Source organism: Melitaea cinxia, chromosome 17, assembly GCF_905220565.1.
Source record: "Melitaea cinxia chromosome 17, ilMelCinx1.1, whole genome shotgun sequence".
NCBI lineage: Eukaryota > Metazoa > Arthropoda > Insecta > Lepidoptera > Nymphalidae > Melitaea > Melitaea cinxia.
Window position 1 is genome coordinate 2,203,091 of NC_059410.1, and position 26,112 is coordinate 2,229,202.

At 41.0% G+C, this 26,112-nt stretch overlaps 2 protein-coding genes across 2 annotated transcripts; one reads left to right on the top strand and one right to left on the bottom strand.

Moving 5' to 3' along the window:
- Positions 1 to 1,382: 1,382 nt before the first annotated feature.
- LOC123661784 (nucleoporin SEH1) lies at positions 1,383 to 14,601 on the top strand. The gene is made up of 9 exons (XM_045596724.1): positions 1,383 to 1,517; positions 2,198 to 2,354; positions 3,502 to 3,655; positions 4,407 to 4,514; positions 6,084 to 6,197; positions 7,153 to 7,311; positions 7,481 to 7,641; positions 8,306 to 8,453; positions 14,320 to 14,601. The coding sequence occupies exons 1-8, from the start codon at positions 1,383 to 1,385 to the stop codon at positions 8,446 to 8,448; spliced, it is 1,131 nt and encodes a 376-aa protein (XP_045452680.1). The 3' UTR covers positions 8,449 to 8,453; positions 14,320 to 14,601.
- LOC123661640 (hormonally up-regulated neu tumor-associated kinase homolog A-like) lies at positions 11,491 to 24,832 on the bottom strand. The gene is made up of 12 exons (XM_045596592.1): positions 24,704 to 24,832; positions 23,452 to 23,580; positions 23,133 to 23,305; positions 22,098 to 22,156; positions 21,513 to 21,642; positions 19,206 to 19,375; positions 13,671 to 13,822; positions 13,102 to 13,314; positions 12,611 to 12,924; positions 12,408 to 12,488; positions 12,205 to 12,265; positions 11,491 to 11,758 (listed from the first exon to the last, which is right to left on the bottom strand). The coding sequence occupies exons 1-12, from the start codon at positions 24,830 to 24,832 to the stop codon at positions 11,684 to 11,686; spliced, it is 1,686 nt and encodes a 561-aa protein (XP_045452548.1). The 3' UTR covers positions 11,491 to 11,683.
- Between the last annotated feature and the right edge of the window lie 1,280 nt (positions 24,833 to 26,112).

Genomic DNA, 26,112 nt, shown 5'->3' on the forward strand with positions numbered 1-26,112 from the left:
TTCATTGTAATATGAAACTTTGAATAGTTACGGGTTTCTGTAAAAAACTCACTATAGACGGCGCCACGGTTCGCTTATACCGAAAATAAAAATCATCATATCAAAATTTCGATCTAGCGGGTACATCGTTCCATAGCTTAATTGACTAGAGCGCCGACACGGTCAGTCGGAGACGCGGGTTCGAACCCCGCTGGAGCGGTCAATTTTTGATATGATATTCAAAAATGTTTAGAAGCACTAATGAAATTTCCTTGGAAACAGTGCGTAAATCCATAGATTCGTGGCCAAACAGATTAAAGGCCTGTATAAAAACTAAAGGTGGCCATTTCGTATGGAATATTTTTATATTTTTTGCTGAGACGTTAATAAATATGAGGTATAAATTTTAATAATATTACATTACTTCATTTTAAAAAAATGCATTTTCATTTGTAACAGAACTTATGGCTGGACTAGGTATATATATATATATATATATATATATATATATTAAATGTATGTTCGGGGATAACTTCGTCGTTTATGAATCGATTTTGATAATTCTTTTTTTGTTGGAAAAGAGATATACCTGGTGTGGTACCATTATAAGGAAACCAGGATCTGATAATGGGATCCCAGAGAAATTGAGGGAAACTCGAAAATCCGCATAAGTTTTTACTGGGTGTATCGATTTTTATAATTTTTAATTTAATCGAAAGCCGATGTTTTATCATGTGTTCACATTTAAATTTCATTGAGATCTGATTACAACTTTTGGAGTAATCTTTGATAATGCGTATTTACTTAACTAATTTTTCGTCTACCTACGTTGTATTACTTATCGATATAATTTAAGTTGGTTTTTTTAAATGCCTTAGCCGCGGTTGCTTCGGACGTTTATACACATCAGAATGACACGAGGGTAGGTAAGTATCGAACGATGTGCTAAGTGGCGTGATCGGTGCATCTGTTGTTTATAAATTCCTTGCTAATTAATTGCCTACGACAGCGCAGGTACCGACATATATTTATTTATATATGTAGTATTTATGTGTTTATCGAAAAAAAAGTATACATAATTATGTAGGCTATGTCGGCTGTTACCTATAACACAAGCATTAAGTTGCTTACCTTAGGAGCAGACGACCGTGTGTGTGTGTGTGTGTGTGTTAAAAATTAAAAAATATTACAGTGTTATTAAATTTTTATTAAGGTGCTGATATCAAAATTTATTTTTATTCCAAACTTCGTATGTTGCAAAACTAGGTAATGCAGAGCAACACCCATACTACAACCTGGTTTTTAAAAAGTATATCACGTCACTGTCATTATGTCAATTCATTTCATCCGTTATCGCAAACCAGCATTCGATTATTTAAAAAAAATCGGCATTTTAATGTAAAATGGGTGATTTAGCGACCAATAATTTTTTCGAATCTCAGACTATCGTTGCGGATCACAAAGATCTCATCCACGATGTCGCGTACGACTTCTACGGTGAAAGAATGGCCACTTGTTCGAGTGACCAATACGTAAAGGTAGGTTATGTTGTTATTATTCTGAAAATCCCGATTTTCGGCGTCGTTGCAGATGCCACGTTCGTGGGCGATTCACCGAAAATATCTGAAGTTTCATAACAACAATCGTGGTAAGTCTCGTAGAATCAAAATTGTTCATAAAGACCGTGTAAGTCCAAAAACTTAATTTGTTGTTTGTTTTTTAAACACACTTTGTTTGTTGTTGTTGTTGTTGTGAAATTTGTCTTATTTAGCTTATTATTTTTTTTTTTTAATTCGCTATACATACATAATTATGTCTACAGTAGTTTGACTTTTAACTATGTTCCTTCAAATGGGTGGTTCTATAGGTGTAATAGATCCACGTGAAAAAAAAGTTCCTAGCCCCTCTTAAACTTTACCATGTCTTAATATACTAACTACTACCATGTTTAAACTTCACATATAATATAATTAATATACTGTTTACTGTTGGGGTTCACCAACCCGCTTACCCAGCGTGATGACTATGGGCAAAACACATAAGCTGACTCCATTTTTGGCGTGAACTTAGGAGGCCTATACCAGCAGTGGACTGTAATAGGCTAAAATGATGATGATGATGATGAGTATACTGTATATTACACATCCGCATATACACATACAAACATAAAATTGTTGTAACACCAATAATCTCTAAAAAATAACAAAATTATTTACAGGTTTGGGATACGGACGGTCAAGGAGGCTGGAGGCTAACGGCCAGCTGGAAAGCTCATCATGGCTCCGTGTGGAAGGTTACCTGGGCACATCCAGAATTTGGTCAAGTACTAGCTACTTGCTCCTTTGACAGAACGGCTGCTATTTGGGAAGAAGTCGGTATGTTTCATTTGTATTATGATTGCCCCAGATTACCCCAACTTAGATACAGAAGCTACAAGAATTTAACAGAAAATTGGAATAAATAAAAGTCAAATCATATCCAAAACTTCTATGTCCAATTAAGCTTCAGAAGTGAGCGGTTATTTTATTTTACAAAATATAATTTATATTAGGAAAGAGATTTAAGAATTGGCTTCTAACCAGAAGCCAATATCTAAGTGAGCTTTCTGAAAAAGAGTTTAAAACTTTGAGTCATTCTGACTCCCTTTTAACGTATAAGCCAGGAATATAACTAAGATTCCACTGGTACATGTTAATGAGATAGTAATCACTCTACATAAGGTGAGTAGTCGTTTCATTGTATGATTTTTACTATCCTATTCTTCTTCTTTAAAGACTATGGCTCTATCAGCTTTTCGCCGATGATTTTGCCAATGAAAGTGCTGAAAGTGGATTAAAGTCCGGAGACAGGGTCCGTTTTTCTTAATCTTAAATATTGTTTAATTTTATTTATTTATTTATTTTTTAATTAAATTTCAGCACATTATCTTGATATTAATTTAATCTTAATATGTTATTGTTGGGCACTACAAAAAATATATATATTTATTATAATCATCCTTCATTTTTTTATAATTTATTTTCTTCTAAGTATTTGCTACTGTTTGATCAAGTTTTCTTTTATTGTTACTCTAACAGGATAACTTTGCATGTCGTGATTGCTTTAATATGATTGTAAATTTAGAAATGTCTAGTCTTTAATAAAATTAAAATTGTAATCTATTATAAAATGTAACAACTGCTAGTAAACCTTAATAAGTAAATAAATATATTTCGGTAACAGTGCAGTAACAGTAATATTTTAAATACGACGTACATTATTTGAAATTTTATAATGAAACTAGCTACGCCACTCGATTTCACCTGCGTAATTTCCGATCCTGTGGGAATGTCGAATTAAAGAGCAGCCTATGAGTTATTCTAGATCTCGAGCTATCTACGTACCAAATTTCATTAAAATTGGCCCACTCGTTTTTGCGTGATACAGTAATAAACATACATACATCCATCCACACATCCATCCATCCATCCTTCCTTCCTCACAAACTTTCGCATCTATAATATTAGTAGGACTTATTCACAGGAGACACTACAGCATCAGGTGCAGAGAAAGGTCTTCGGACATGGGTAAAGAGATCCAACCTGGTAGACTCCAGAACATCAGTGACAGACGTCAAATTTGGGCCCAAACATTTAGGACTGCTACTTGTGACATGCTCCGCTGATGGTATTATAAGGTAATTAGTTCACAATAATTTTGTTATAAATAAAATAAAAAACGCACATACATAAATTTACATCAACAAGTGATATAATTGAAATCTGTCTTCAATTTCGACCAATAAAACAACATGGGTTAACAGAAAAATTGTCAATTTAATACACATTCTAAGATACTGACAAAGGAAAGTTGTTCTTTTTACATACCCGTGGTGGTAACCAACTCTTAATAATTATATTTTATAGAAATATCTTGTAGGTCCAAGGTGAAAACACTGCCATAAACACATATAATTTGTTATTTAAGTCTATTTTAAGTTTTTAATTTTATTTTGACAATTAAATTTGTGCTATTCTAATATATACCGAAAATAAAAATCATCATATCAAAAATTTCGCTCTAGCGAGTACATCGTTCCATGGCTTAATTGGCTAGAGCGCCGATACGGTCAGTCGGAGACGCGGGTTCGAACCCCGCTGGAGCGGTCAATTTTTGATATCATATTCAAAAATGTTGTGCTATTCTAGTTTAGTGGTAATTCCAAAACTATAATATAACTGTCTAGCTGTAAATTTGCCTAAAAATAATAAAAAAAAAAAAAAAAAATAGTAATAATAAAATTCAATAATCGTCATAAGTCATAAAAGTCAAGTCATAGTGACTGGTTGACACCCCTTGACCAGAAAAGTGACAAAATTTTTAATATAACGAAGTTATAATAGAGATTTCTATTTATATAGAACTTAACTTTAATAAAATTGTTGTAGAATATACGAAGCACCCGATGTAATGAATTTAGCACAATGGACACTGCAACATGAAATACCAACTAAAGTTTCAATTAGTTGCTTATCATGGAACCCGTCGTTGTCAAGGTGAGTTGATTTTAACTATGGCTACTATGATGCCCTCATCATTACAGCCTATACAGTCCACTGCTGGACATAGGCCTCCACAAGTTTACGCCAAACATAACGTGAACTCATGTGTTTTGCCCATAGTCACCACGCTGGGCAGGCGGGTTGGTGACCTCAGTACTGGCTTTGTCGCACCGAAGACGCTGCTGCCCGTTTTCGGCCTGTGTATTTCAAAGCCAGCAGTTTGATGGTTATCCCGCCACCGGTCGGCTTTTTAAGTTCCAATGTGGTAGTGAAACTGTGGTGTCCCTTAGTCGCCTCTTACGACACCCACGGGAAGAGAGGGGATGGCTAAATTCTTTAGTACCGTAGCCACACAGTACTATGATGCCCTACTATGACTACATTGTGATTAATCATCATGTAGTATGAAATGGAAACAGAATCATTGATGAAACAATTAGACACAAATAAATACGATATTTATATACAGCTTATATTAGAGTAGGTGGCAAACAATTTGAACGTTTATTATATATATTATACCTATTTGAAATTGTTGCTTAAATTATTAACAACACCCTAACCACTCTAAAATACACTTTCACTGATTTTCGTAATAAAATTCTTATTTTATTATTTGTTTTGGTTATAAGAAAAATAGGGCTAGAGAAACAGGTAGCAATAACTCGGTAATTTGACAATAACAAAAATGAGTAAAATACCATTTAAAAATGATATTTAGTCATGAAGTAGGCATATTTTTTAAACTATAGGCCACCTAGGTCCCCCTACGTTTTTTTTATACAACAGGTGCTCAAACTTTATCATAAAAAATTCGGATACACTATTTTCCATTTTTAAGTATTTAAAAAAAAAGAAACAGTTGTGGGTAGAAATATTTTGTAATATTCATAAATAATTCGTTATTATTGAATTTGCGGCCGTAGTGCCCAAAAACAGATATAATGGGGCTGATATGTCTAAAAACAAAAGCCCCAAAAAAACCTAATGTTCTATAGACCACACGATGGAAGTAAAACTTACAAAACGTAACTCTTTCTCTATCGATATTCGCTAACTTATATCTTCCTCTCCACTTCCGTTCGCCACGACCGATGGGGATAACCATCCAACTGCTGGCTTTAGTCTTCATCAGGGCATCAGTCTTAGGCGCGACAAAGCCAGTACTGCGGTTACCAACCCGCCTGCCCAGCGTGGTGACTATGAGCAAAACACATGAGTTCACGTTATTTTTGGCGCGAACTTGTGGAGGCCTAAGTCCAGCAGTGGACTGCAATAGGCTGAAGTTTCAAAAGAGTAACTGCGTAGTTTCTTGCCGATTCTTCTCTGCAGAATCTGCATTCCGAATCCGCGGTAGCTCAGTTTAAAAAATAATTATCACTAAAAAATTTAAATTTGTTAAATGACGATTCGAAATTGCTTTTGAGACCTGTTTGAATGAAGTTATTTTTTATTTTGGTTTTGTATGGCTTAGAAATAGTATTAATATTATTGGTGTTTTATTTCAAGCACTTGTATCCACACTGTACATCTACATTTATTAACATTTTCTTTTCCTTACAGAAGTAACTCAAACCCTCCGATGCTGGCTGTCGGCAGCGATGAACCTAATAATGTAAATGCTACGGGTACTCAAAGTGACAAAGTTGCTAACAATGAAAAAGTATTTATATATGAGTGAGTGGGCTTAAACTATTATTGTTACTATTATAAAGACAAATATTTTCAGACACAAAAAGTGTGTGGAGCTATAGTGGTAGGACACAGCAGGATATAGATTTTGGGCAGGATATCCTGCCCAAAATCTGGAGCATCCCAACTGGTGAAGTACCTCAAACTTACAGAAGATCAGAGCTCAGCAACACAGGTGACAGGCTACGATAACCGCTTACCATCAGGTGGACCGTACGCTTGCCAACCTAGTCATATAAAAAAAAAAACTTGCTTCTTGAGTTCATGACACATGTGAACACATTCCTATGTAACATCCTCTGTTCCTGTTTATGATAGCATTTGTCTGTTAATTAATACATACAATCACACTTACATTTAGACTAGGAAAAACCGAATTATGGGGTTTTTGGGTGTGGAGGGCGGAGGGTGTAAGGGAAGCTATACAAGGTAACACTGCCACACTTCGAAACCCCATGGTTATGGAGATATCCATGGTAAAAGTTTTGTAACAAAACTATGTCAATAAACAGTGTAATTTTTAAATTAGATAGTTTGAAACGTTAAAATCATGTGCGAAATGTGAAAATAACATGTAAAAACTACGGAACGGAGCATGAGTAACGTAAGTTGTACCTATCGTTTGTTGATCTTGGAGTCGAGATCGTTTTTATTTTGAAAATAACTTATGAAAAGTGAAAATAACGTGTAAAATGTGAAAATAACTTGTGAAATGTGAAAATAGCGTGTGAAATGTAAAAAACGCGTGGGAAATGTGAAAATAACGTGTGAAAGCTGCAAAATTCTTCTTATAACCTCAAAACTCCATAACCATGGGCTTTCGAAGTGTGACAGTGGTACCAGGGGTAGCATTCCCCACCCTCCCCCCCTTCCCCAACGGTCCCGAAATTCGGTTTTTCCTAATCTAAAGCTTTACCAATACATTTAATTGTAATTCCAGATACAGTGAATCATCACGTCGATGGACGAGGACCGAATGTTTATCATCGGTAGTTGAACCGGTGAATGACCTAGCGTTTGCACCAAACCTAGGACGATCTTTCCACCTCCTGGCCGTAGCTACTAAGGATGTTAGGATCATCAAAATTGAGCCACTGCCGTAAGTTTACTTTTTACATCATAAAAATCAAAATAAAAAATTACTTTATTCCAGTAGGTTTTAAAACCACTTTTGTCATATTAAACGTCACTTTACAAATTGAAATTTGAGTCATTAAGAGTTACAGGTAAATGGCATTAAAATGTGTCAAAATACAAACTAATTCCAGAGAGTCATCAAGTGCAACTAACGGTGGTGGTGTCCGGTTCAAAACAGAAGTGTTGGCAGCTTTCGATGACCATCATTCGTGTGTATGGAGAGTGGCCTGGAACGTCACTGGCACACTACTGGCTTCCTCCGGGGATGACTGCTGCGTACGCTTGTGGAAGAGTTAGTATCATTTCCTCACCTCAGTACTTGTGGTTCATAACTTGATATTTTGTAGCCTATAACATACCATGCTCAAGGTTTCTGATGGGGAAAGATTTTTCTAAATTGGTTAAGGTGTATTTAAACATTGTGTAAAACTATCCGAATGAATTAGTACTCTGCAGAATACTAAAACTTATATATTTGAGATATTAAACTTGTAATGTATTATTTTAATGTATTAAGTGTTTTATGGATTTAACTTAAATACTCCCAATAAAATGACTTGAGGTAAAGTGTTTTGATTTGATGTACTTGAATGCTTTAAAAAGCTTCTGCTCAGCGTGTTTTTTTTTTATGTCACTAGGTCGGCAAACAAGCGTACGGCTCACCTGATGGTAAGCGATTACCGTAGCTTATAGACGCCTGCAACACCACAAGCATCGCAAGCGTGTTACCGACTCAATCCCCAATCCCCCCAAGGAGCTCTGGTCACCTTACTCACCAACAGGAACACAATACTGCTTGAAAACAGTATTATTTTGCTGTGATCTTCTGTAAGGTCGAGGTACTACCCCAGTCGGGCTGCTCCATATTTTGAGCAGGAAATTCCTGCTGTGCCCTACCTCAGTTAAAACAGTTTACAATAATAATTAACAATTGACAAACACTTTTTCTTGTCTAGTGCAATACATGAACCAATGGAAAGGCGTAGCCGTGTTTAAGAGCGACGCAGCGAGCAGCGAGTCCACAGCACCGGCGCGAGCCCACACCACCTACACGCGCCTCGCCGCCATGGCCAACCCCGCGCACATGCCCTTCCACTGACAGCGGTCGGTACAGTCGCGCGCACACCACCTACACGCGCCTCGCCGCCATGGCCAACCCCGCGCACATGCCCTTCCACTGACAGCGGTCGGTACAGTCGCGCGCACACCACCTACACGCGCCTCGCCGCCATGGCCAACCCCGCGCACATGCCCTTCCACTGACAGCGGTCGGTACAGTCGCGCGCACACCACCTACACGCGCCTCGCCGCCATGGCCAACCCCGCGCACATGCCCTTCCACTGACAGCGGTCGGTACACTCGCGCGCACACCACCTACACGCGCCTCGCCGCCATGGCCAACCCCGCGCACATGCCCTTCCACTGACAGCGGTCGGTACAGTCGCGCGCACACCACCTACACGCGCCTCGCCGCCATGGCCAACCCCGCGCACATGCCCTTCCACTGACAGCGGTCGGTACACTCGCGCGCACACCACCTACACGCGCCTCGCCGCCATGGCCAACCCCGCGCACATGCCCTTCCACTGACAGCGGTCGGTACACGCGCGCGCACACCACCTACACGCGCCTCGCCGCCATGGCCAACCCCGCGCACATGCCCTTCCACTGACAGCGGTCGGTACAGTCGCGCGCACACCACCTACACGCGCCTCGCCGCCATGGCCAACCCCGCGCACATGCCCTTCCACTGACAGCGGTCGGTACACTCGCGCGCACACCACCTACACGCGCCTCGCCGCCATGGCCAACCCCGCGCACATGCCCTTCCACTGACAGCGGTCGGTACACTCGCGCGCACACCACCTACACGCGCCTCGCCGCCATGGCCAACCCCGCGCACATGCCCTTCCACTGACAGCGGTCGGTACAGTCGCGCGCACACCACCTACACGCGCCTCGCCGCCATGGCCAACCCCGCGCACATGCCCTTCCACTGACAGCGGTCGGTACACCCGCGCGCACCCCACCTACACGCGCCTCGCCGCCATGGCCAACCCCGCGCACATGCCCTTCCACTGACAGCGGTCGGTACACTCGCGCGCACACCACCTACACGCGCCTCGCCGCCATGGCCAACCCGCGCACATGCCCTTCCACTGACAGCGGTCGGTACACTCGCGCGCACACCACCTACACGCGCCTCGCCGCCATGGCCAACCCCGCGCACATGCCCTTCCACTGACAGCGGTCGGTACACTCGCGCGCACACCACCTACACGCGCCTCGCCGCCATGGCCAACCCCGCGCACATGCCCTTCCACTGACAGCGGTCGGTACACTCGCGCGCACACCACCTACACGCGCCTCGCCGCCATGGCCAACCCCGCGCACATGCCCTTCCACTGACAGCGGTCGGTACAGTCGCGCGCACACCACCTACACGCGCCTCGCCGCCATGGCCAACCCCGCGCACATGCCCTTCCACTGACAGCGGTCGGTACAGTCGCGCGCACACCACCTACACGCGCCTCGCCGCCATGGCCAACCCCGCGCACATGCCCTTCCACTGACAGCGGTCGGTACACTCGCGCGCACACCACCTACACGCGCCTCGCCGCCATGGCCAACCCCGCGCACATGCCCTTCCACTGACAGCGGTCGGTACACTCGCGCGCACACCACCTACACGCGCCTCGCCGCCATGGCCAACCCCGCGCACATGCCCTTCCACTGACAGCGGTCGGTACAGTCGCGCGCACACCACCTACACGCGCCTCGCCGCCATGGCCAACCCCGCGCACATGCCCTTCCACTGACAGCGGTCGGTACAGTCGCGCGCACACCACCTACACGCGCCTCGCCGCCATGGCCAACCCCGCGCACATGCCCTTCCACTGACAGCGGTCGGTACAGTCGCGCGCACACCACCTACACGCGCCTCGCCGCCATGGCCAACCCCGCGCACATGCCCTTCCACTGACAGCGGTCGGTACACTCGCGCGCACACCACCTACACGCGCCTCGCCGCCATGGCCAACCCCGCGCACATGCCCTTCCACTGACAGCGGTCGGTACACTCGCGCGCACACCACCTACACGCGCCTCGCCGCCATGGCCAACCCCGCGCACATGCCCTTCCACTGACAGCGGTCGGTACAGTCGCGCGCACACCACCTACACGCGCCTCGCCGCCATGGCCAACCCCGCGCACATGCCCTTCCACTGACAGCGGTCGGTACACTCGCGCGCACACCACCTACACGCGCCTCGCCGCCATGGCCAACCCCGCGCACATGCCCTTCCACTGACAGCGGTCGGTACACTCGCGCGCACACCACCTACACGCGCCTCGCCGCCATGGCCAACCCCGCGCACATGCCCTTCCACTGACAGCGGTCGGTACAGTCGCGCGCACACCACCTACACGCGCCTCGCCGCCATGGCCAACCCCGCGCACATGCCCTTCCACTGACAGCGGTCGGTACAGTCGCGCGCACACCACCTACACGCGCCTCGCCGCCATGGCCAACCCCGCGCACATGCCCTTCCACTGACAGCGGTCGGTACAGTCGCGCGCACACCACCTACACGCGCCTCGCCGCCATGGCCAACCCCGCGCACATGCCCTTCCACTGACAGCGGTCGGTACACTCGCGCGCACACCACCTACACGCGCCTCGCCGCCATGGCCAACCCCGCGCACATGCCCTTCCACTGACAGCGGTCGGTACAGTCGCGCGCACACCACCTACACGCGCCTCGCCGCCATGGCCAACCCCGCGCACATGCCCTTCCACTGACAGCGGTCGGTACACTCGCGCGCACACCACCTACACGCGCCTCGCCGCCATGGCCAACCCCGCGCACATGCCCTTCCACTGACAGCGGTCGGTACAGTCGCGCGCACACCACCTACACGCGCCTCGCCGCCATGGCCAACCCCGCGCACATGCCCTTCCACTGACAGCGGTCGGTACAGTCGCGCGCACACCACCTACACGCGCCTCGCCGCCATGGCCAACCCCGCGCACATGCCCTTCCACTGACAGCGGTCGGTACACTCGCGCGCACACTACTCTTCCATACACTGATACTACTTCTATACATCTATAACTGTGCATTAATAAAATTCGGTTATATGTGTAATATATTTGTCTATTCAATAGACATAGCATTAGAACAAATTTCTACCATACAAATTTTAACACTGATGTTTATCAAAAGAAAATAAATTTATTCACTTAAAGTTACAATGAACGTCGCTCAAAGAATTTAAATGTATTAAAAAAATAAGTTCTTCGAAAAAATGTATATTATTACAGTTCAATATCTATTTCATTAGCGCGGTCCGCCGCAGCCGTGACTGAGTCTCTTTACTGACAGGTCTCGTAGGATACCATCCGACCTGAAACAAGAAATGTGTCAACACGGTTATGGAACGTACCCATACTACTTGACACGTTCAGGGGGGGGTTTTTAAAAGTACCACGCTTGGTCACAGGAGTGGGGGCATCTCTAGAAAATTCTCGCGCTATTTCGAGCTATATTCAAATATGTTGCTTTTATGGTATTAATAATAAAGAACAAACGTGAGTCAAAATATATTTTTTAACTTTGTTTCCAAAAAAAATATTGAAAACATTTTCCAAAAAAATTATTGAAAACATACTTCTGAATTACTACGTGAAAACTCGAAAGTTAGGGGTCTTAAAAATATTGCGGGTGTTCCCTAAGGGTTAAAAGTTTGTAAAAGCGGGTCACGTAGTATGGGTACGTTCCCTTTTACCTATATCGATACCTAACAAAAGTTTCAGTTATGCCAAAAAATCTAAGGGATCAAATAATTCTTACCGGCATAGCTCTTTCACTTTTACAATGACTGTTCGTCGATGAATGTGGACTCACGATGTTCCTGGAAATAGAATTACTTTCTGTGAATACAAGAAAATTAAATTAATTTCTCCATCTAGATACAAATTCTAGATCTACTTTTAGAAGAATGCCATGACTTTGTACCAAATGTCTAAATATTGCATTACAAAGTAAGTTCTTACCCCAAAGAAGCACGCTTGATTGTTGTTGCCGCGTTTTGAAGAAGTATTCTAGTCGTTGGACTGGTGACGTTGCTTCGCCAACTAAAAGTAAACAATAGTTACATTTAAACTCCACTATCAGACTAATAACTCTTTCAAAATTAACGAGAACAATCTTCAGAAATTTGTAGATGTGTGATAAGAAAAAAAAAAAAACAATTTACCTTTGAAATCCATCCCCTGCTCGCTTGTAAAAGCAATCTCTTTTAACATCGCTCATTCTATTTGGACAGCTGTTTAATCTCATTGGCTCATCCAAACCGACTTTACCAGATGTGTTCCTGATACGCCACGAATTCTTGGTCACTTCTAAGTTGGAATGTTCGTCAATACTCGGCAAACGTCTGTCCAAACCGTCTCCATTCTCATACACTTTGAAAACGGGCTTTTTTAGACCGTAAACGCCAAATGATCTCATTAATCTTGGACTTTTCTTCGATTCGGTCATCGAGTTAGAGACTTCCGCTCGAGCAATTCTCTGAGACGTGTTAGCATTCGAGAAGGAATTGGAATTATTTGTACCGTTAGTTCTGTCAAACATTTTTGGTATGGTCGGCTTTGTATCAGGTTTTTGTATGAATTGACTAACTCTTGTAGATTTTGGAATAATATTGGGAATGGAGAGCGCATTTGGACTGTTAGAAGCCGTTTCTACTTCATATTTAGCTCGATATTCTGGCGGAGTCTGAGGTCTTGGTTCCTGGGGGTTGGCAGACCAGAGTAGATCCGCTATAGATGTAGATTGTAGTTGATGCAGATGAGTTTTAATGTTGTACATGCCTGCGATCGCGCCGAACGGGTCAGCTTTTATATGTGCCACTACATCCATAAACGTTTGACCGCATAGCTCTGATATCTGTCTGTATATCTGAAATATCAAACAGACGTATGTTCAAAACACAATATGTCTGAAACCAAAGTCCAAAAAACTATCTTTAGACGTTCTACTGCTGGGTATAGGCCTTTTTACTTACGAAGGGTCAGGGTTGGAGATTTATACAAGAAGTTCTTTCACTACAGATTAAGACTATCTTTAGAATATGATAATCAACCAACTTACTCCAGCAACTGGAGTTACCTTTAACTGTTGTTTTTGTTGCTAATATTTATTTCGTAATTAAATTACATAGAGCAAGGTAGCACTTGTTATATATCGAAATGGGTAGTGGGGTAGTAAGGGGTGCCTTAAATATTTCCCAAATACGCGCATCTCAGTATTGATACCTCTCTGTTAGCCTTCGAGTCGACAGCGGCAAGAGGGTGAGTTCTCATTCTCATCCCGGGTTTTTTGACCCACCGATGTCTCGCGGCCTCCTCTATCTTCATCCGAAGGTCCACTTTCGGTTCCAGTAGTTGCTGAATAAAGTTCTTACATTCTGAAAACAAAATGCAACTGAATCCAAATTTTTAAAGGTTTATTTTGCCTCAGAAATTGACACGCTTTTCATAGGTTTGGAATTTTTTTTTTAATTAAGGGCCTATTTCACCGGTTGTTGATAACGCTATTTGAAGGATGATAATATCAGTGAGTTTTTGATATATAATTCTTGTTGTCCACCGAATTCCGCTATATTCATGGCATATTTCTAAACACAAATATGAACAAAAGTTGTAGTTTAATCCTTCTGCTGTTAAAATCTAAGCGCATTTATGTGCAGGATAAACTTTATCCACAAGCGCTGAAATTTTTTTTCTTTCTATTTTTGGCCAATACATAACAAATACATTATAATTTTCAATTTAAGTACCACGAAAACCTCGCGGGTTTGTCTGGGTACAGAGAGTCACTCAGTATAGACTAAGAAAAATTTAAAATTTGAAAAAATTTAGTATTATTGTGTAACCTTTGTTCATCATGTATTTTTTTTTTCAGGCATGACGCGGTTGAACCGTCGCATAGAAGAAATGTGAGAATGTTTATCAGCATAGACTGAAATTGACCGGTTATGTGTGTACATTTGATTGATTTCATACATTTTTTTTAAATATTGTTTTACGAGTGAAATTAAAACATTGTTACAGTTTCATCCTGTATGGATGAACTTTAAAATTATTACCACAGTTAAGCTTATTCCAATGCAGTAATGGTTACTTATAAATTTGTATATATTATATATGTAAGACTAAAATAAAATAAAATAAAATTTTGATGATATCTGTTGAATATTTTATTTACTACAATATAATATATATATTGTTAGCATAATATCGATTATTTTAATACGTTTCGTGACGTCGTGCAACAGTGTTAATAAAAATAGTTCCCTACCCGCTAATACGTTTTGTAACGTCATGCAACAACGTCTATAAAAGCAGTCCCTACCCGTTCAGAGGGCTCATTTGCTTCTCGGCTTTCGGAACGATAGGTCGTTGTTTCATGACGAGTGCGTTGATCATTTTTATATTCAAAGTAACGGTTGTTTGCTTGGTTAATTTAAATTGTAATTCTCGGTCATTATTTTCGGTTAAGTTAGTGGTTAAGGTTAATTTTTGTGATAATTGTTATATTTGTAAAAATGAGTAATAAATAGAAGTTAAGTGTTCGGTTTTCTGTCTTTTTTTTTTAAATAAATAAGTTTGTTTCTCCTAAAATCAGAAGTGGGATTGCTCCTTACGACACCACTTCATAAGCAAACAGCCGTTAATTTGAAATCGTCATGCCGCGTTTACGATCGTGCGGTTCGTGTACACATAGTCGATCAGACAGGACTCCTAGCCGTGAAAATAGGCAGTCCCGCGGTAAATCTACAAGGAACGAACAAATGCGCAATAGGCCGTCACGGGTAAATCACCGTCGTCATAGATCGCGAAGTGAATCTGACGATGAAAGGTTGGTGTGTGCAATCGTCGCGAGTGGGCGCCGTGTCAACTTACTGAACGTTCCCTGCGACCACGCAGGCTGTGTTCGGAGAATCGCGAACGGTTATCACGCAGTAGCAGTGAGTATTCGTTACTTTCGGGTAGATATCGTTCGCGCAGTGATAGTAGTTCAATTAATCATACGATAAATGCGATTACGACTCGTCAGTCTGCTACCGAGTAATCGACAGTCAACTCATCACGAAATTTGTTGCAAACTTACGTACGAAACTGGTAACATATCTGTAGTGGAGAACGATGCGTCCACGAGAGCCGCAGAGTTATGTATCAAATTTTGATCCAGCTGTACACAATTTTAGAGCGTGGTATAGTGAAGTTGACGTGAAGTAGACGTGTTATAGAGAAGATTTTGAGGGCTTATCGCGAGTCGCTAATTGTTTTAAGGGCGATGCCAAAACTTGATTAAATGAATGGACCAGTAATGATCGTTCGTCGTTCAATTTCTGTCGCGAGTTTAGGTCGTGTGGGTAGTTGTTTACGGGATGAAGCGCGGTCGTGGTTAAGTGATTGTGTGACGCAGGAGTCGTTATGTCCCCGTTACATAGACTCGGGTACTGCTACATCTACAGTTAATACGGGTAGTGTGAGAATTAATTAACTTTTCCTACGCCAGTGTTTCATCGCCCCTATAAGTTATCTGTTGACGAGAAGTGTAGTGTATGCAATATTGTCAACAATTTGCTCAGTACCCCTTAATTCGCGAGTCACAATCAAAAAGAAAGACGGAAGTGACAGGATATTCGTCGATTACCATGCGCTTAATGCTATCACCGTTAATGAAAAGTTTCCCTTGCAGCTTATCAATGACCATATTGATAAATTCGGGAACTTTAAATACTTCGTTAGTTTAGATATGGTAAATGGCTTTCACCAAGTTCCAATGTAGACAGACGATGATCCTATAAGTAAAACCGTGCTCGTCACACCAGAGCGACATTATGAAAATGCCCTAGGGTCTGGCTAATGCTCCAGTGGTGTATCGGAGAATTGCAACTAAAATACTAATATAACTAAAATAATAATAAGTCCCTGATAGATTATGGGAAGGTCCTTACGTATATTGATGATGTTTTAATTTTATCTAACACGATAGATGAGAGCTTACAATATTTACGAGAGGTTCTAACCACACTTAAGGACGCCGGGTTTCTCGGTTAACCTCAAGAAGTGTATATTTTTAGAAACAGGTAGAATATCTTGGTTGATTAATTTACCAAGGTCAGGTGAGGCCGAGCTTTAGTAAAATTGAGGCACTTATTCAGTCACCGAAGCCTACCAACGCAAGACAGGTTAACCAATTTCTAGGTCTTACAGGCTATATCTGTATCGCCAAATTATTAAGAAACGGCGAATCTTTGCTGTAGAGGACCTTGTCTTTGTGATTAAAATCTAGCAAGCACTTACAGTGTGCTTAGCGCACTCCCGCATAACCGATACGAGTTGAAGTTGCTGGCAGGCTCCTATGGTAAGACGATACGAGCAGCCTCTGAACACATGGTTCAGTGGCTCGGCGAGTGGACGCCGGACACGTGCTTCGTATTTTTCGATAGCGGTTGGTATACACCGCCATGGTAGCAGTACGGGTAAGCAAGCGTGAAGCCTCTGCTATCATTATCATAACAGCCTATACAGTCCACTGCTGGACATGGGCTTCCATAAGTTTGCGCCAAGCGTGGCGTGAACTCGTGTGTTTTGCCCGTGGTCACCACGCTGGACAGGCGGGTTCGTGGCCGCGGGGCTGGCTTTGTCACGCCGGGGGCGCTGATACACATCTTCGGCCTGTATATTTCGGGGCCAGTGGTTGGATAGTTGTCCCGCCACCGGTCGGCTTTTTGGGTTCCATGGTGGTGGCGGAACTGTGTTGTCCCTTGGTCGCTTCTTACGACACCCGTGGAAAAAGAGGGGGTGGCTATGTTCCTTAGTGCCATAGCCACACTGCTATATTTTTCATGAATTAGCAAGCTAACCAATTGCCGTATTTTACAGAAATGTACATGAATCATGTATGTGAGATGTCTTTACGTGTGGACACGCGTATCGGCGTAGTCATGCGTGTGGTGGCTCCGTGTACGGTGTGGTGCGGAGCTGTACACGTGCGATGGCACCTGCACGTTGGTGGCACGACGTGACAAAATGACCGTTTTGTTATTTAAGACAAGCGTAATACTGCCTCTGCCCAAGGGATATCGCGTAATACTGCCTCTGTCCCTGGATCACATCGTGGGTATCGCGTAATACTGCCTCTGCCCGTAAAATAAAGTAAATTTTGTGTGATGGGTATTGCGTAATACAGCCTCTGCCCAAGGGATATCGCGTAATACTGCCTCTGTCCCTGGATCACCTGATGGATATCGCGTAATACTGCCTCTGTCCCTGGATCACCTGATGGATATCGCGTAATACTGCCTCTGTCCGTTGATTACATAGTGGATATCGCGTAATACTGCCTCTGTCCCTGGATCACCTGATGGATATCGCGTAATACTGCCTCTGTCCCTGGATCACCTGATGGATATCGCGTAATACTGCCTCTGTCCGTTGATTACATAGTGGATATCGCATAATACTGCCTCTGTCCCTGGATCACATTGTGGATATCGCGTAATACTGCCTCTGTCCCTGGATCACATGATGGATATCGCGTAATACTGCCTCTGTCCGTTGATTACATAGTGGGCATCGCGTAATACTGCCTCTGTCCCTGGATCATATAGTGGATATCGCGTAATACTGCCTCTGTCCCTGGATCACATGATGGATATCGCGTAATACTGCTTCTGTCCGTTGATCATATAGTGGATATTGCGTAATACTGCCTCTGTCCGTTGATCACATAGTAGGTATCGTGTAATGCTGCTTCTGTCCGTTGATCACATAAGTCTGCTACAGACGATGAATGTGACAATGCTCAGCTTGGGCCTTCGACGGCTCCCGCTACTGCTTCCCCAGGAGTTCTCCCTGGAGACGGCGAGCTCGAGTCCTTATCAGCGTCCACCGATTAGCCAGCGCTCGTGGTGAAAATGTGCACCGGGGACGGCGCACGGTCAGGAGAGGCCGTGTTAGCATAATATCGATTATTTTAATACGTTTCGTGACGTCGTGCAACAGTGTTAATAAAAATAGTTCCCTACCCGCTAATACGTTTTGTAACGTCATGCAACAACGTCTATAAAAGCAGTCCCTACCCGTTCAGAGGGCTCATTTGCTTCTCGGCTTTCGGAACTATAGGTCGTTGTTTCATGACGAGTGCGTTGATCATTTTTATATTCAAAGTAACGGTTGTTTGCTTGGTTAATTTAAATTGTAATTCTCGGTCATTATTTTCGGTTAAGTTAGTGGTTAAGGTTAATTTTTGTGATAATTGTTATATTTGTAAAAATGAGTAATAAATAGAAGTTAAGTGTTCGGTTTTCTGTCTTTTTTTTAAATAAATAAGTTTGTTTCTCCTAAAAATATATTTTTAATAAACAAGAATTATTATAGACAAGTTATAGATAATATATTGCTAATATACGAAGTTGTTACTATTGTCATATTACACATAATAAAAAACAAAAAAAAATTAATACCAAATTTTTAAGTAAAAAAATTAAAACAAAATGCTGTGTAATACGGCGCGAATAAAACTTTCTATACGCAATCTATAAACAAGAAAAATTATTTCGTAAAATCAAGTTATTCATTATTTTATAGTATTTTCCTGCATAATTAATATTTATATCAATGTATTTTTTTAAATGTATATTTTTGTATTGTCGTATTCTGACCAGTATCTCACGCTCTGTTTTCCAAGCCGGACTGTCATTTATTTTATAAGGATTAAAACCCATAGTATTGCATCTACTGGTGTACCACAAATAGGTAAATAAATTAACTCACCTGTGGAAACGCAAGCAAGCGCTGAGCGCTGGCGCCGCGTCATGCCCCGCGCAATGGCAGCGCGCAAGTGAGAGCGAGAACCTCCCTCCACTGCCCCTACCCCCGCCCCGCCCCCACCAGTCGCTGAGAACGGCAGCCCACCAGTCACCATTCCGTACACTATCACACCTCTGGAAGAATCATTACTTTCTGAACTACCCGAAACTGAGGCAGGATACAGCAGGGTATATCCTGCTCAAAATCTGGATAAGCTTAACTAAAGGCAAGTACCTCAACCTTACAGAAGATCGCAGCTAAACAATATTGTTCACAAGTAGTGTTGTATTCCTGTGGCGAGTATACCTTAATTATACAGTATGCCAGAGCCCCTAGGGAAGTCCGGGGGTAGGGTCGGCAACGCGCTTGAGACGCTTCTGATTGCAGGCGTCTATAACCTCAGTAACCACTTACCATCAGATCTTATACTTTTACCACGTTAGTGGCATAGATAAAGTAAAAAAAATAGATAACGCACCTAGAACAGAAAACTGAAGCCACTTTTTTAAAGATGTGTGAGTGAGTGAAGTGTTGACACTTTTTATAAAAGTCCCTAAAATTTTTATTAAACAATTTAATATAGGTAAAATGGGTATGTGAAAATAAAAACCTGTTTATAGTTTTAAATATATTTACTCCTTTTTTCGATTCAAATTGTTACATAAATCTATTGTAGCCGTGTTTTGATTTATTTAATTATATAAATCTGTGTCAATGAAAACTTGCGTTTTTAAGTAATTGATGATTTCTCTGAGGGGCAAGTTCCTGCTTTAAAGACGTCTAACTCTTTGCTGTAATAAATTGATTTTATTTTTACATTTTTTTTTTAAATTAAGTTCCTATTTTTTTAACTTTTCTCTTAGTTTATGTTTTCTAGGTGTATCAAAGATTGAATCTTGGTTAACGACTGATTTAGACTCATCCGGTAGGTCCTAGAACAAAAAATATAACATTAAAATACGTAGTAGTAAGTAGCAGTATGTACTTGATGGTACTCTGCGAAGTCCACATTTTGTACCGTACATGTCAGCTTTATCAAAATGGTTTGAACAAACAAACTAGATGAGGATGGCTGTCGTGGTAGTTCATTTCGGCCCAGTCGTAAAGCAGCTACCCATTCATCTCCTATTAAAATATTCGTTGGAAACCTAAAACCATGATATTTAGTAGTAAAATATGAGTAGTTAATTCACAAATTTAAACAGAAACAAACGAGTTAAAAATTCATATTTAACTTGACTTCAATTTAGGAAAAACATAAAAATCACACGATAAAAAAAAAAAACAATAATGTTGTCCACTTGTTACTTAATTATTTTTCTATGATTGCCTACAATTTACTTACCCGCATTTTGGGCTAATGGAAATAAAAATTACTGGTAACACTCCCTCGGTACGTCATTTCGGGACATCAAAATTATAAGTTTCGAATAACCTCAATATTATTTTGGAATAACAAGAAATATAAAGTTTTGTATGTACTTACGTGTGAAACGATATTTCTTCAGACTTTTTATTCACTTTGATATTGTTTTTGCACCATTTAATTACCTAAGAACGGCATTTTGAAGGCAAAGTTACTGTACGAGGGCCCGTGAGATACTAACGAAAATGAGCGTAGTTTGATGCATATGTGTGCGTGAGCGCGTGTGTTTACTTGAAGGAGCCGAGTTTTGTTGCTTCAGTAACAACAAAGGCCGCGCATTATCTACCTATTTTTACTTGATCTATGGTTAGTGGTATAAAAAAATATTAGATCGCTGTTTACACATTGGTATACTCGTCATTGTACCTTATACACGTGTCCTTTTGCTTGTTTGCCTCCCTAGTCCTTTTTTTTTATAAATTTGCAATAGTCCATAAAAAATTCTATCTATACGGGAATCACACTCAATGGGAGCGAGGGCGTGATAACCTCAAACCATGAATAACCACGGTTGCGGTTAGATCCCCGCACATGACAAACATTTGTATTGGCCATACAGGTGTTTGCCGTGCTCTGGGTGTTTGTGCAGTCCTTGTGTGGGTCTCCCCACCGTGCCTCGGAGAGCACGTTAAGCTGTCGGTTTCGGTTGTTATCATGTACACCCGATAGCGGTCGTTACTCATACAAGGGAATATATCTGCCAACCCGCATTGGAGCAGCGTGGTGGATTAAGCTCCGATCCTTCTCCTACACGGGGAAAGAGGCCTATGCCCAGTAGTGGGATATTACAGGCTGAAGTGTATGAATAACCACAAATAGGAACCTATTCTAGAAGTACCACTAACATGCTCCACAGGTCGACCTCGGGTCCGTACCGACGGCCGTCTTCGAATAACTCGGGTGCCGCGTACTCTAGCGAACCACATGGCGTCGCCAGCGCCCCTCCCGCGCGCCATACGTTCGATAAACCGAAATCTTAAACATGTACAATTATGTAGGTGCCTATTGCACTAAAATATTGATATTACTAATTAAATATAGATATTTATACCTAAGTAGGTAGCGGATTTTTTCATCGAAATGCCCACAAAATGAAAATTATTGAGAGAGATGAAACTTTAAAAGCGCTCGTCCAACAAGAAAAATCATCTTTAGCGGAATAGTGAAATTCTGAGGGTTAAAAATGAAGGAGCAGGTTGTTTTCTGATGTTAAAATTTTTAGGTCACTACTACAGTATGACAGGCAGGACAAAACTTTTTTCAATTGGTACAAAATCTGGAATTAAACTTACTAAAATAACTGTTCTCTACCGAATTTTAGAAATGTTGTAAATAGTGACAGTGATTATATTTTGCTTATATGTATAGGAGTTAAATTTGGATAATTATGACTTCGAAGAATAACCCTTCAATCAAGTTTATACACTTACCCACAATTTTGATATACTGCTTAGTGCTGTCCAACATGATGTTTTCCATCTTTAAATCCCTGTAAAAACATTCATAATTGACACGTCAACTTGTTTTTCCGAAGTAGATGTAGAATCGCGTAACAAAACACCAAGCGTGCTCAAAAACCTGGCCAGTTTGTAAGCGAAAGTGACAAGCAAACCCAAATAAATTTAAATGTGGGATAACAAATTTATTGATTTGGGGCGGATCTTTAGATCTTTTTTTTCCACACTACGCCATCCATTAGGATTTCTCCCGTGTCGGGGAAACACACACAACTCACAAGCACAAACGACCAAACCACGACAAACATCTTATCTTAAGGAAAGGTTTAGTTTTTTAGGATATGACACGGAATGTAACTTGCGTTCCCGTAGTAATAACTTGCTTGTGGTACCTCTTTGTCGCTCTAATGCGTATAGTAATTACTTCACTACTAAAGTGATCAAATTTTGGAATTCCCTGCCCAATAACATCCGTCAAGCAGAGTGTATAAATATTTTTAAAAATCGTTTGCACAAATACTACTTAACTCTTACATAGTTTTAAATATATGTATTCTATTGGTAATACATAAGTTCACGTTATTTTTGGCGTAAACTTGTGGAGGCCTATGTCCAGCAGTGGACTGTATAGGCTGTAATGATGATTCTATTGGTATAGGCCTCCGCAAGTTCGCGCCAAATATGGTGTGAACTCATGTGTTTTGCCCATAATCACCACGCTGGGCAGGGCGATTGGTGACCACACAGCTGGCTTTGTCGCACCGAAGACGCTGCAGTCAGTCTTCGGTCAGTATATTTCAAAGCCACTTTTGGATGGTTATCCCGCCATCGGTCGGCTTCTTAAGTTCCAAGGTGGTAGTGGAATTGTGTTATCCCTTAGTCGCCCCTTACGACACCCACGGAAAGAGAGAAAGAAAGATATTATTGCGTACAAATTTTATAAAAGTACCTGTGATGCCTAATAAAAAAAAATATTACACGAATTTAGCTAAAACTATGTTATCTCACCGATGTACAACTCCACGCGAGTGCATGTGCCGCACGGCAGACACCAACTGAGCCGCAAGCGCGCGAGCTTTGGGCTCGGGGAGTCCCCGCGCAGATCCGCGCGCTTGTAACACGTGCGAACAAAGGTCACCACCACACGCGGCCTCCATCACCACGTATAATCGAGGCCCGTGCTGTAACGTAACGTACCTATATCTAACCAAATATATATTCAATAATTTTATACCTTCCCTATGGAAAAAATCTCATAAAACATGGACAAATGCAGACCAAATTCAGAAGTTTAGAATCATTCGCGAACAAAAGATATCTAACTTACCATCATTGTCTCATATAACGCAGCAATACAAGGGTGTCGAAGCTTAGACATCACTCTCGGCTCTCGGTGCAAGTTCCTACGTGCATACTCTTCCTTAATACAAGTGAGGTCGACTATTTTAATTGCTACCTGAAATTTGGAAAATATATACCTTTTTTAATTGATTGGTGACGCTATCCTTATAAAACTTTAGTAATATAATCTATTTCCTCTGTATTCTATATAAATATAGTCTGACATAGGAAAGCTGATCCCATTTTCGAAAATTTTATCGCTTCAGTCTGTAATATCCCACTACTGGGCTTAGGCATCTTTCCCCATGTAGGAGAAGGATCAGAGCTTAATCCACCACGCTGCTCCAATGCAGGTTGGCGGATATATTAATAATATTATATCCAAATTTGCTATCAGGTGTACATGATAACAACCGGGACCGACGGCTTAACGTGCTCTCCGAGGCACGGTGGGGAGACCCACAAGGACTGCACAAACACCCAGACCACAGCAAACACCTGTATGGCCAATACAAATATTTGTCATGTGCGGGAATCGAAAAATTTTAAAAATAATTTTAATTTTATAAAATGATATACAGCAACAATAAAACATATGTTGCAAAGATTATCAAACCACCATGTTAATTCAATTTAAAGTTTTTATATGATAGCTTACAGTTACGACGACATATTTTTATTTAGGTAAGACTCAGTAAAACGTATCCTGCCCAAAATTTGGTGCAGACTGATTCTTCGAAAGTACTTAGACCTTTCTATATGGATTGTAGAAGAAAGAAGCATCATCTTTATATATCAGAAAGTGACCGTTCAAAGTCAATAAATAGGAGACGCTATTGTAGCACGAGATTAATTTTCAAATAAAACGCTAAAAATTAAACAATTAGTAAAGGTACAGTACATACAGATAGAAATACTTTTGCTTTTTACAATTTACTTTATATTCTTTAGGAAAAGCTTTTACAATTCACAATAATTTGTATAGTTTTTAATTGTTAGTGACATTATAAATAAATAAAATGACTTTTTTCAAAATAAAGATTTGAAACTAAAAACTAAAATTAAGAAAAATAAGAAGAAATTTGGTGATACCATACCAAGTCCTTTTTTATTTATTTAATACTCGGCCTTCTAGTATAAGTGAAATAAGTTTATGACGTTCTTAGTTTAAAAATGTATATAAGATACCATTCGTTCGCAGGATCGCAGAAAAGTTAAGTAGAAAAAAAAATGGTAACCTTTTTTCCGATGATTCTGTGTGTTGCTTCTTCCACTCTGGCAAAATGTCCCTTCCCTAGAACTTTACCGGTCATCAGATAGTTTCCGACACTATAAACTTGACCCTTGCTTCGAGTCATACTGGCCATTTTCATAATCAACTTTACTCCTAATTTCGAAGCATCTCTCGCTTAAAAATCACGTCCCGCAAAAGTACATATAATTCAATCACTACAAAATAAATACGTTACTAACGTCATGAGCACAATCGATTGTTTGGTCTTCAAAATTGGAACGATTAAGTGGCATGTGACATTTAACGTAACTATTTTTAAACGACCGATAGCGACCAGCACGCTTGGAATGTATTTAACATATAAAATCATGGCATTATAAATTTATTTAAGCCTTGAGGAGTAAGCTATGCCATAACTCACTTCTGCGCCATTTGGACGGTACACTACAACTTTTTAAGCTTAGATCATTGGTCAGATGTTAGATTTATATATTTGCAATATTTTTCTTTTCTCTTTTAGAGGTAGCAGGTGGCAAACAAGCGTACGGTTCACCTGATGGTAAACTGTTGGCGTAGCCTACAGACGCCTTCAACCAAAAGAGCAACATGTTACTTATTATCCTGTATAGGCATATATAGATAAGAGAGGGTATAGTCCACCTCAGTAGCTCAATATGATCTAGTGCCCACCCTATGCCGTTAGGTTGCTGATTAAAATTCTAGGTTGGACAACAAAGATATATGTCACAGTTCGATTCTTTTCTTTAGTAGAGATCCAAGCTCTCTGTTCTCTTCTGTTATACTTCAGATCAGTATTATTTGGCTGTATCACAGTGGCGTAGCGTGGCTGTCGGCCGCCTGGGGCGGAAGAAAATTTTGACGCCCTCTTATTTAGTTTTTGTTTTTTTTGTAGTAGATTATATATATATTTTTATTTCAACAGTAACAATGCCATTAAACCCTTATTGGCTTTGACTTGGCATATTTACATTCGAAGTTTTAAATTTTAAAACTCACAATAAGAAAAGAAATATATTAAAATATTTGTGTGTGCTACAACCTATAAGTCTGTTAGATATTTCAATTTAATCTATACTATACATAAGATACATTATTATAGAGAACTTTTTGGTAAAAACAGTCATCGTAATTTTGCATTGTACAGGTTATATCTATACATCTATACAAATAAAAAAAATTGGAGTGTCTGTTTGTAATATTCAAATAACCGATGGATACAATACATGGTATATTTTCCAAAATAACATTTCTAGCACTATTTTCAGAGTAAAAAAAAAATAAAAATAAAATATATATATATATATATGTGTGTGAATAATAGAAATAGTTCCGAGAGGCGAAATTTTTTTTTATTGTAAACTTTCCCCTCTTTCAAGGTATTTTTTCAAAATT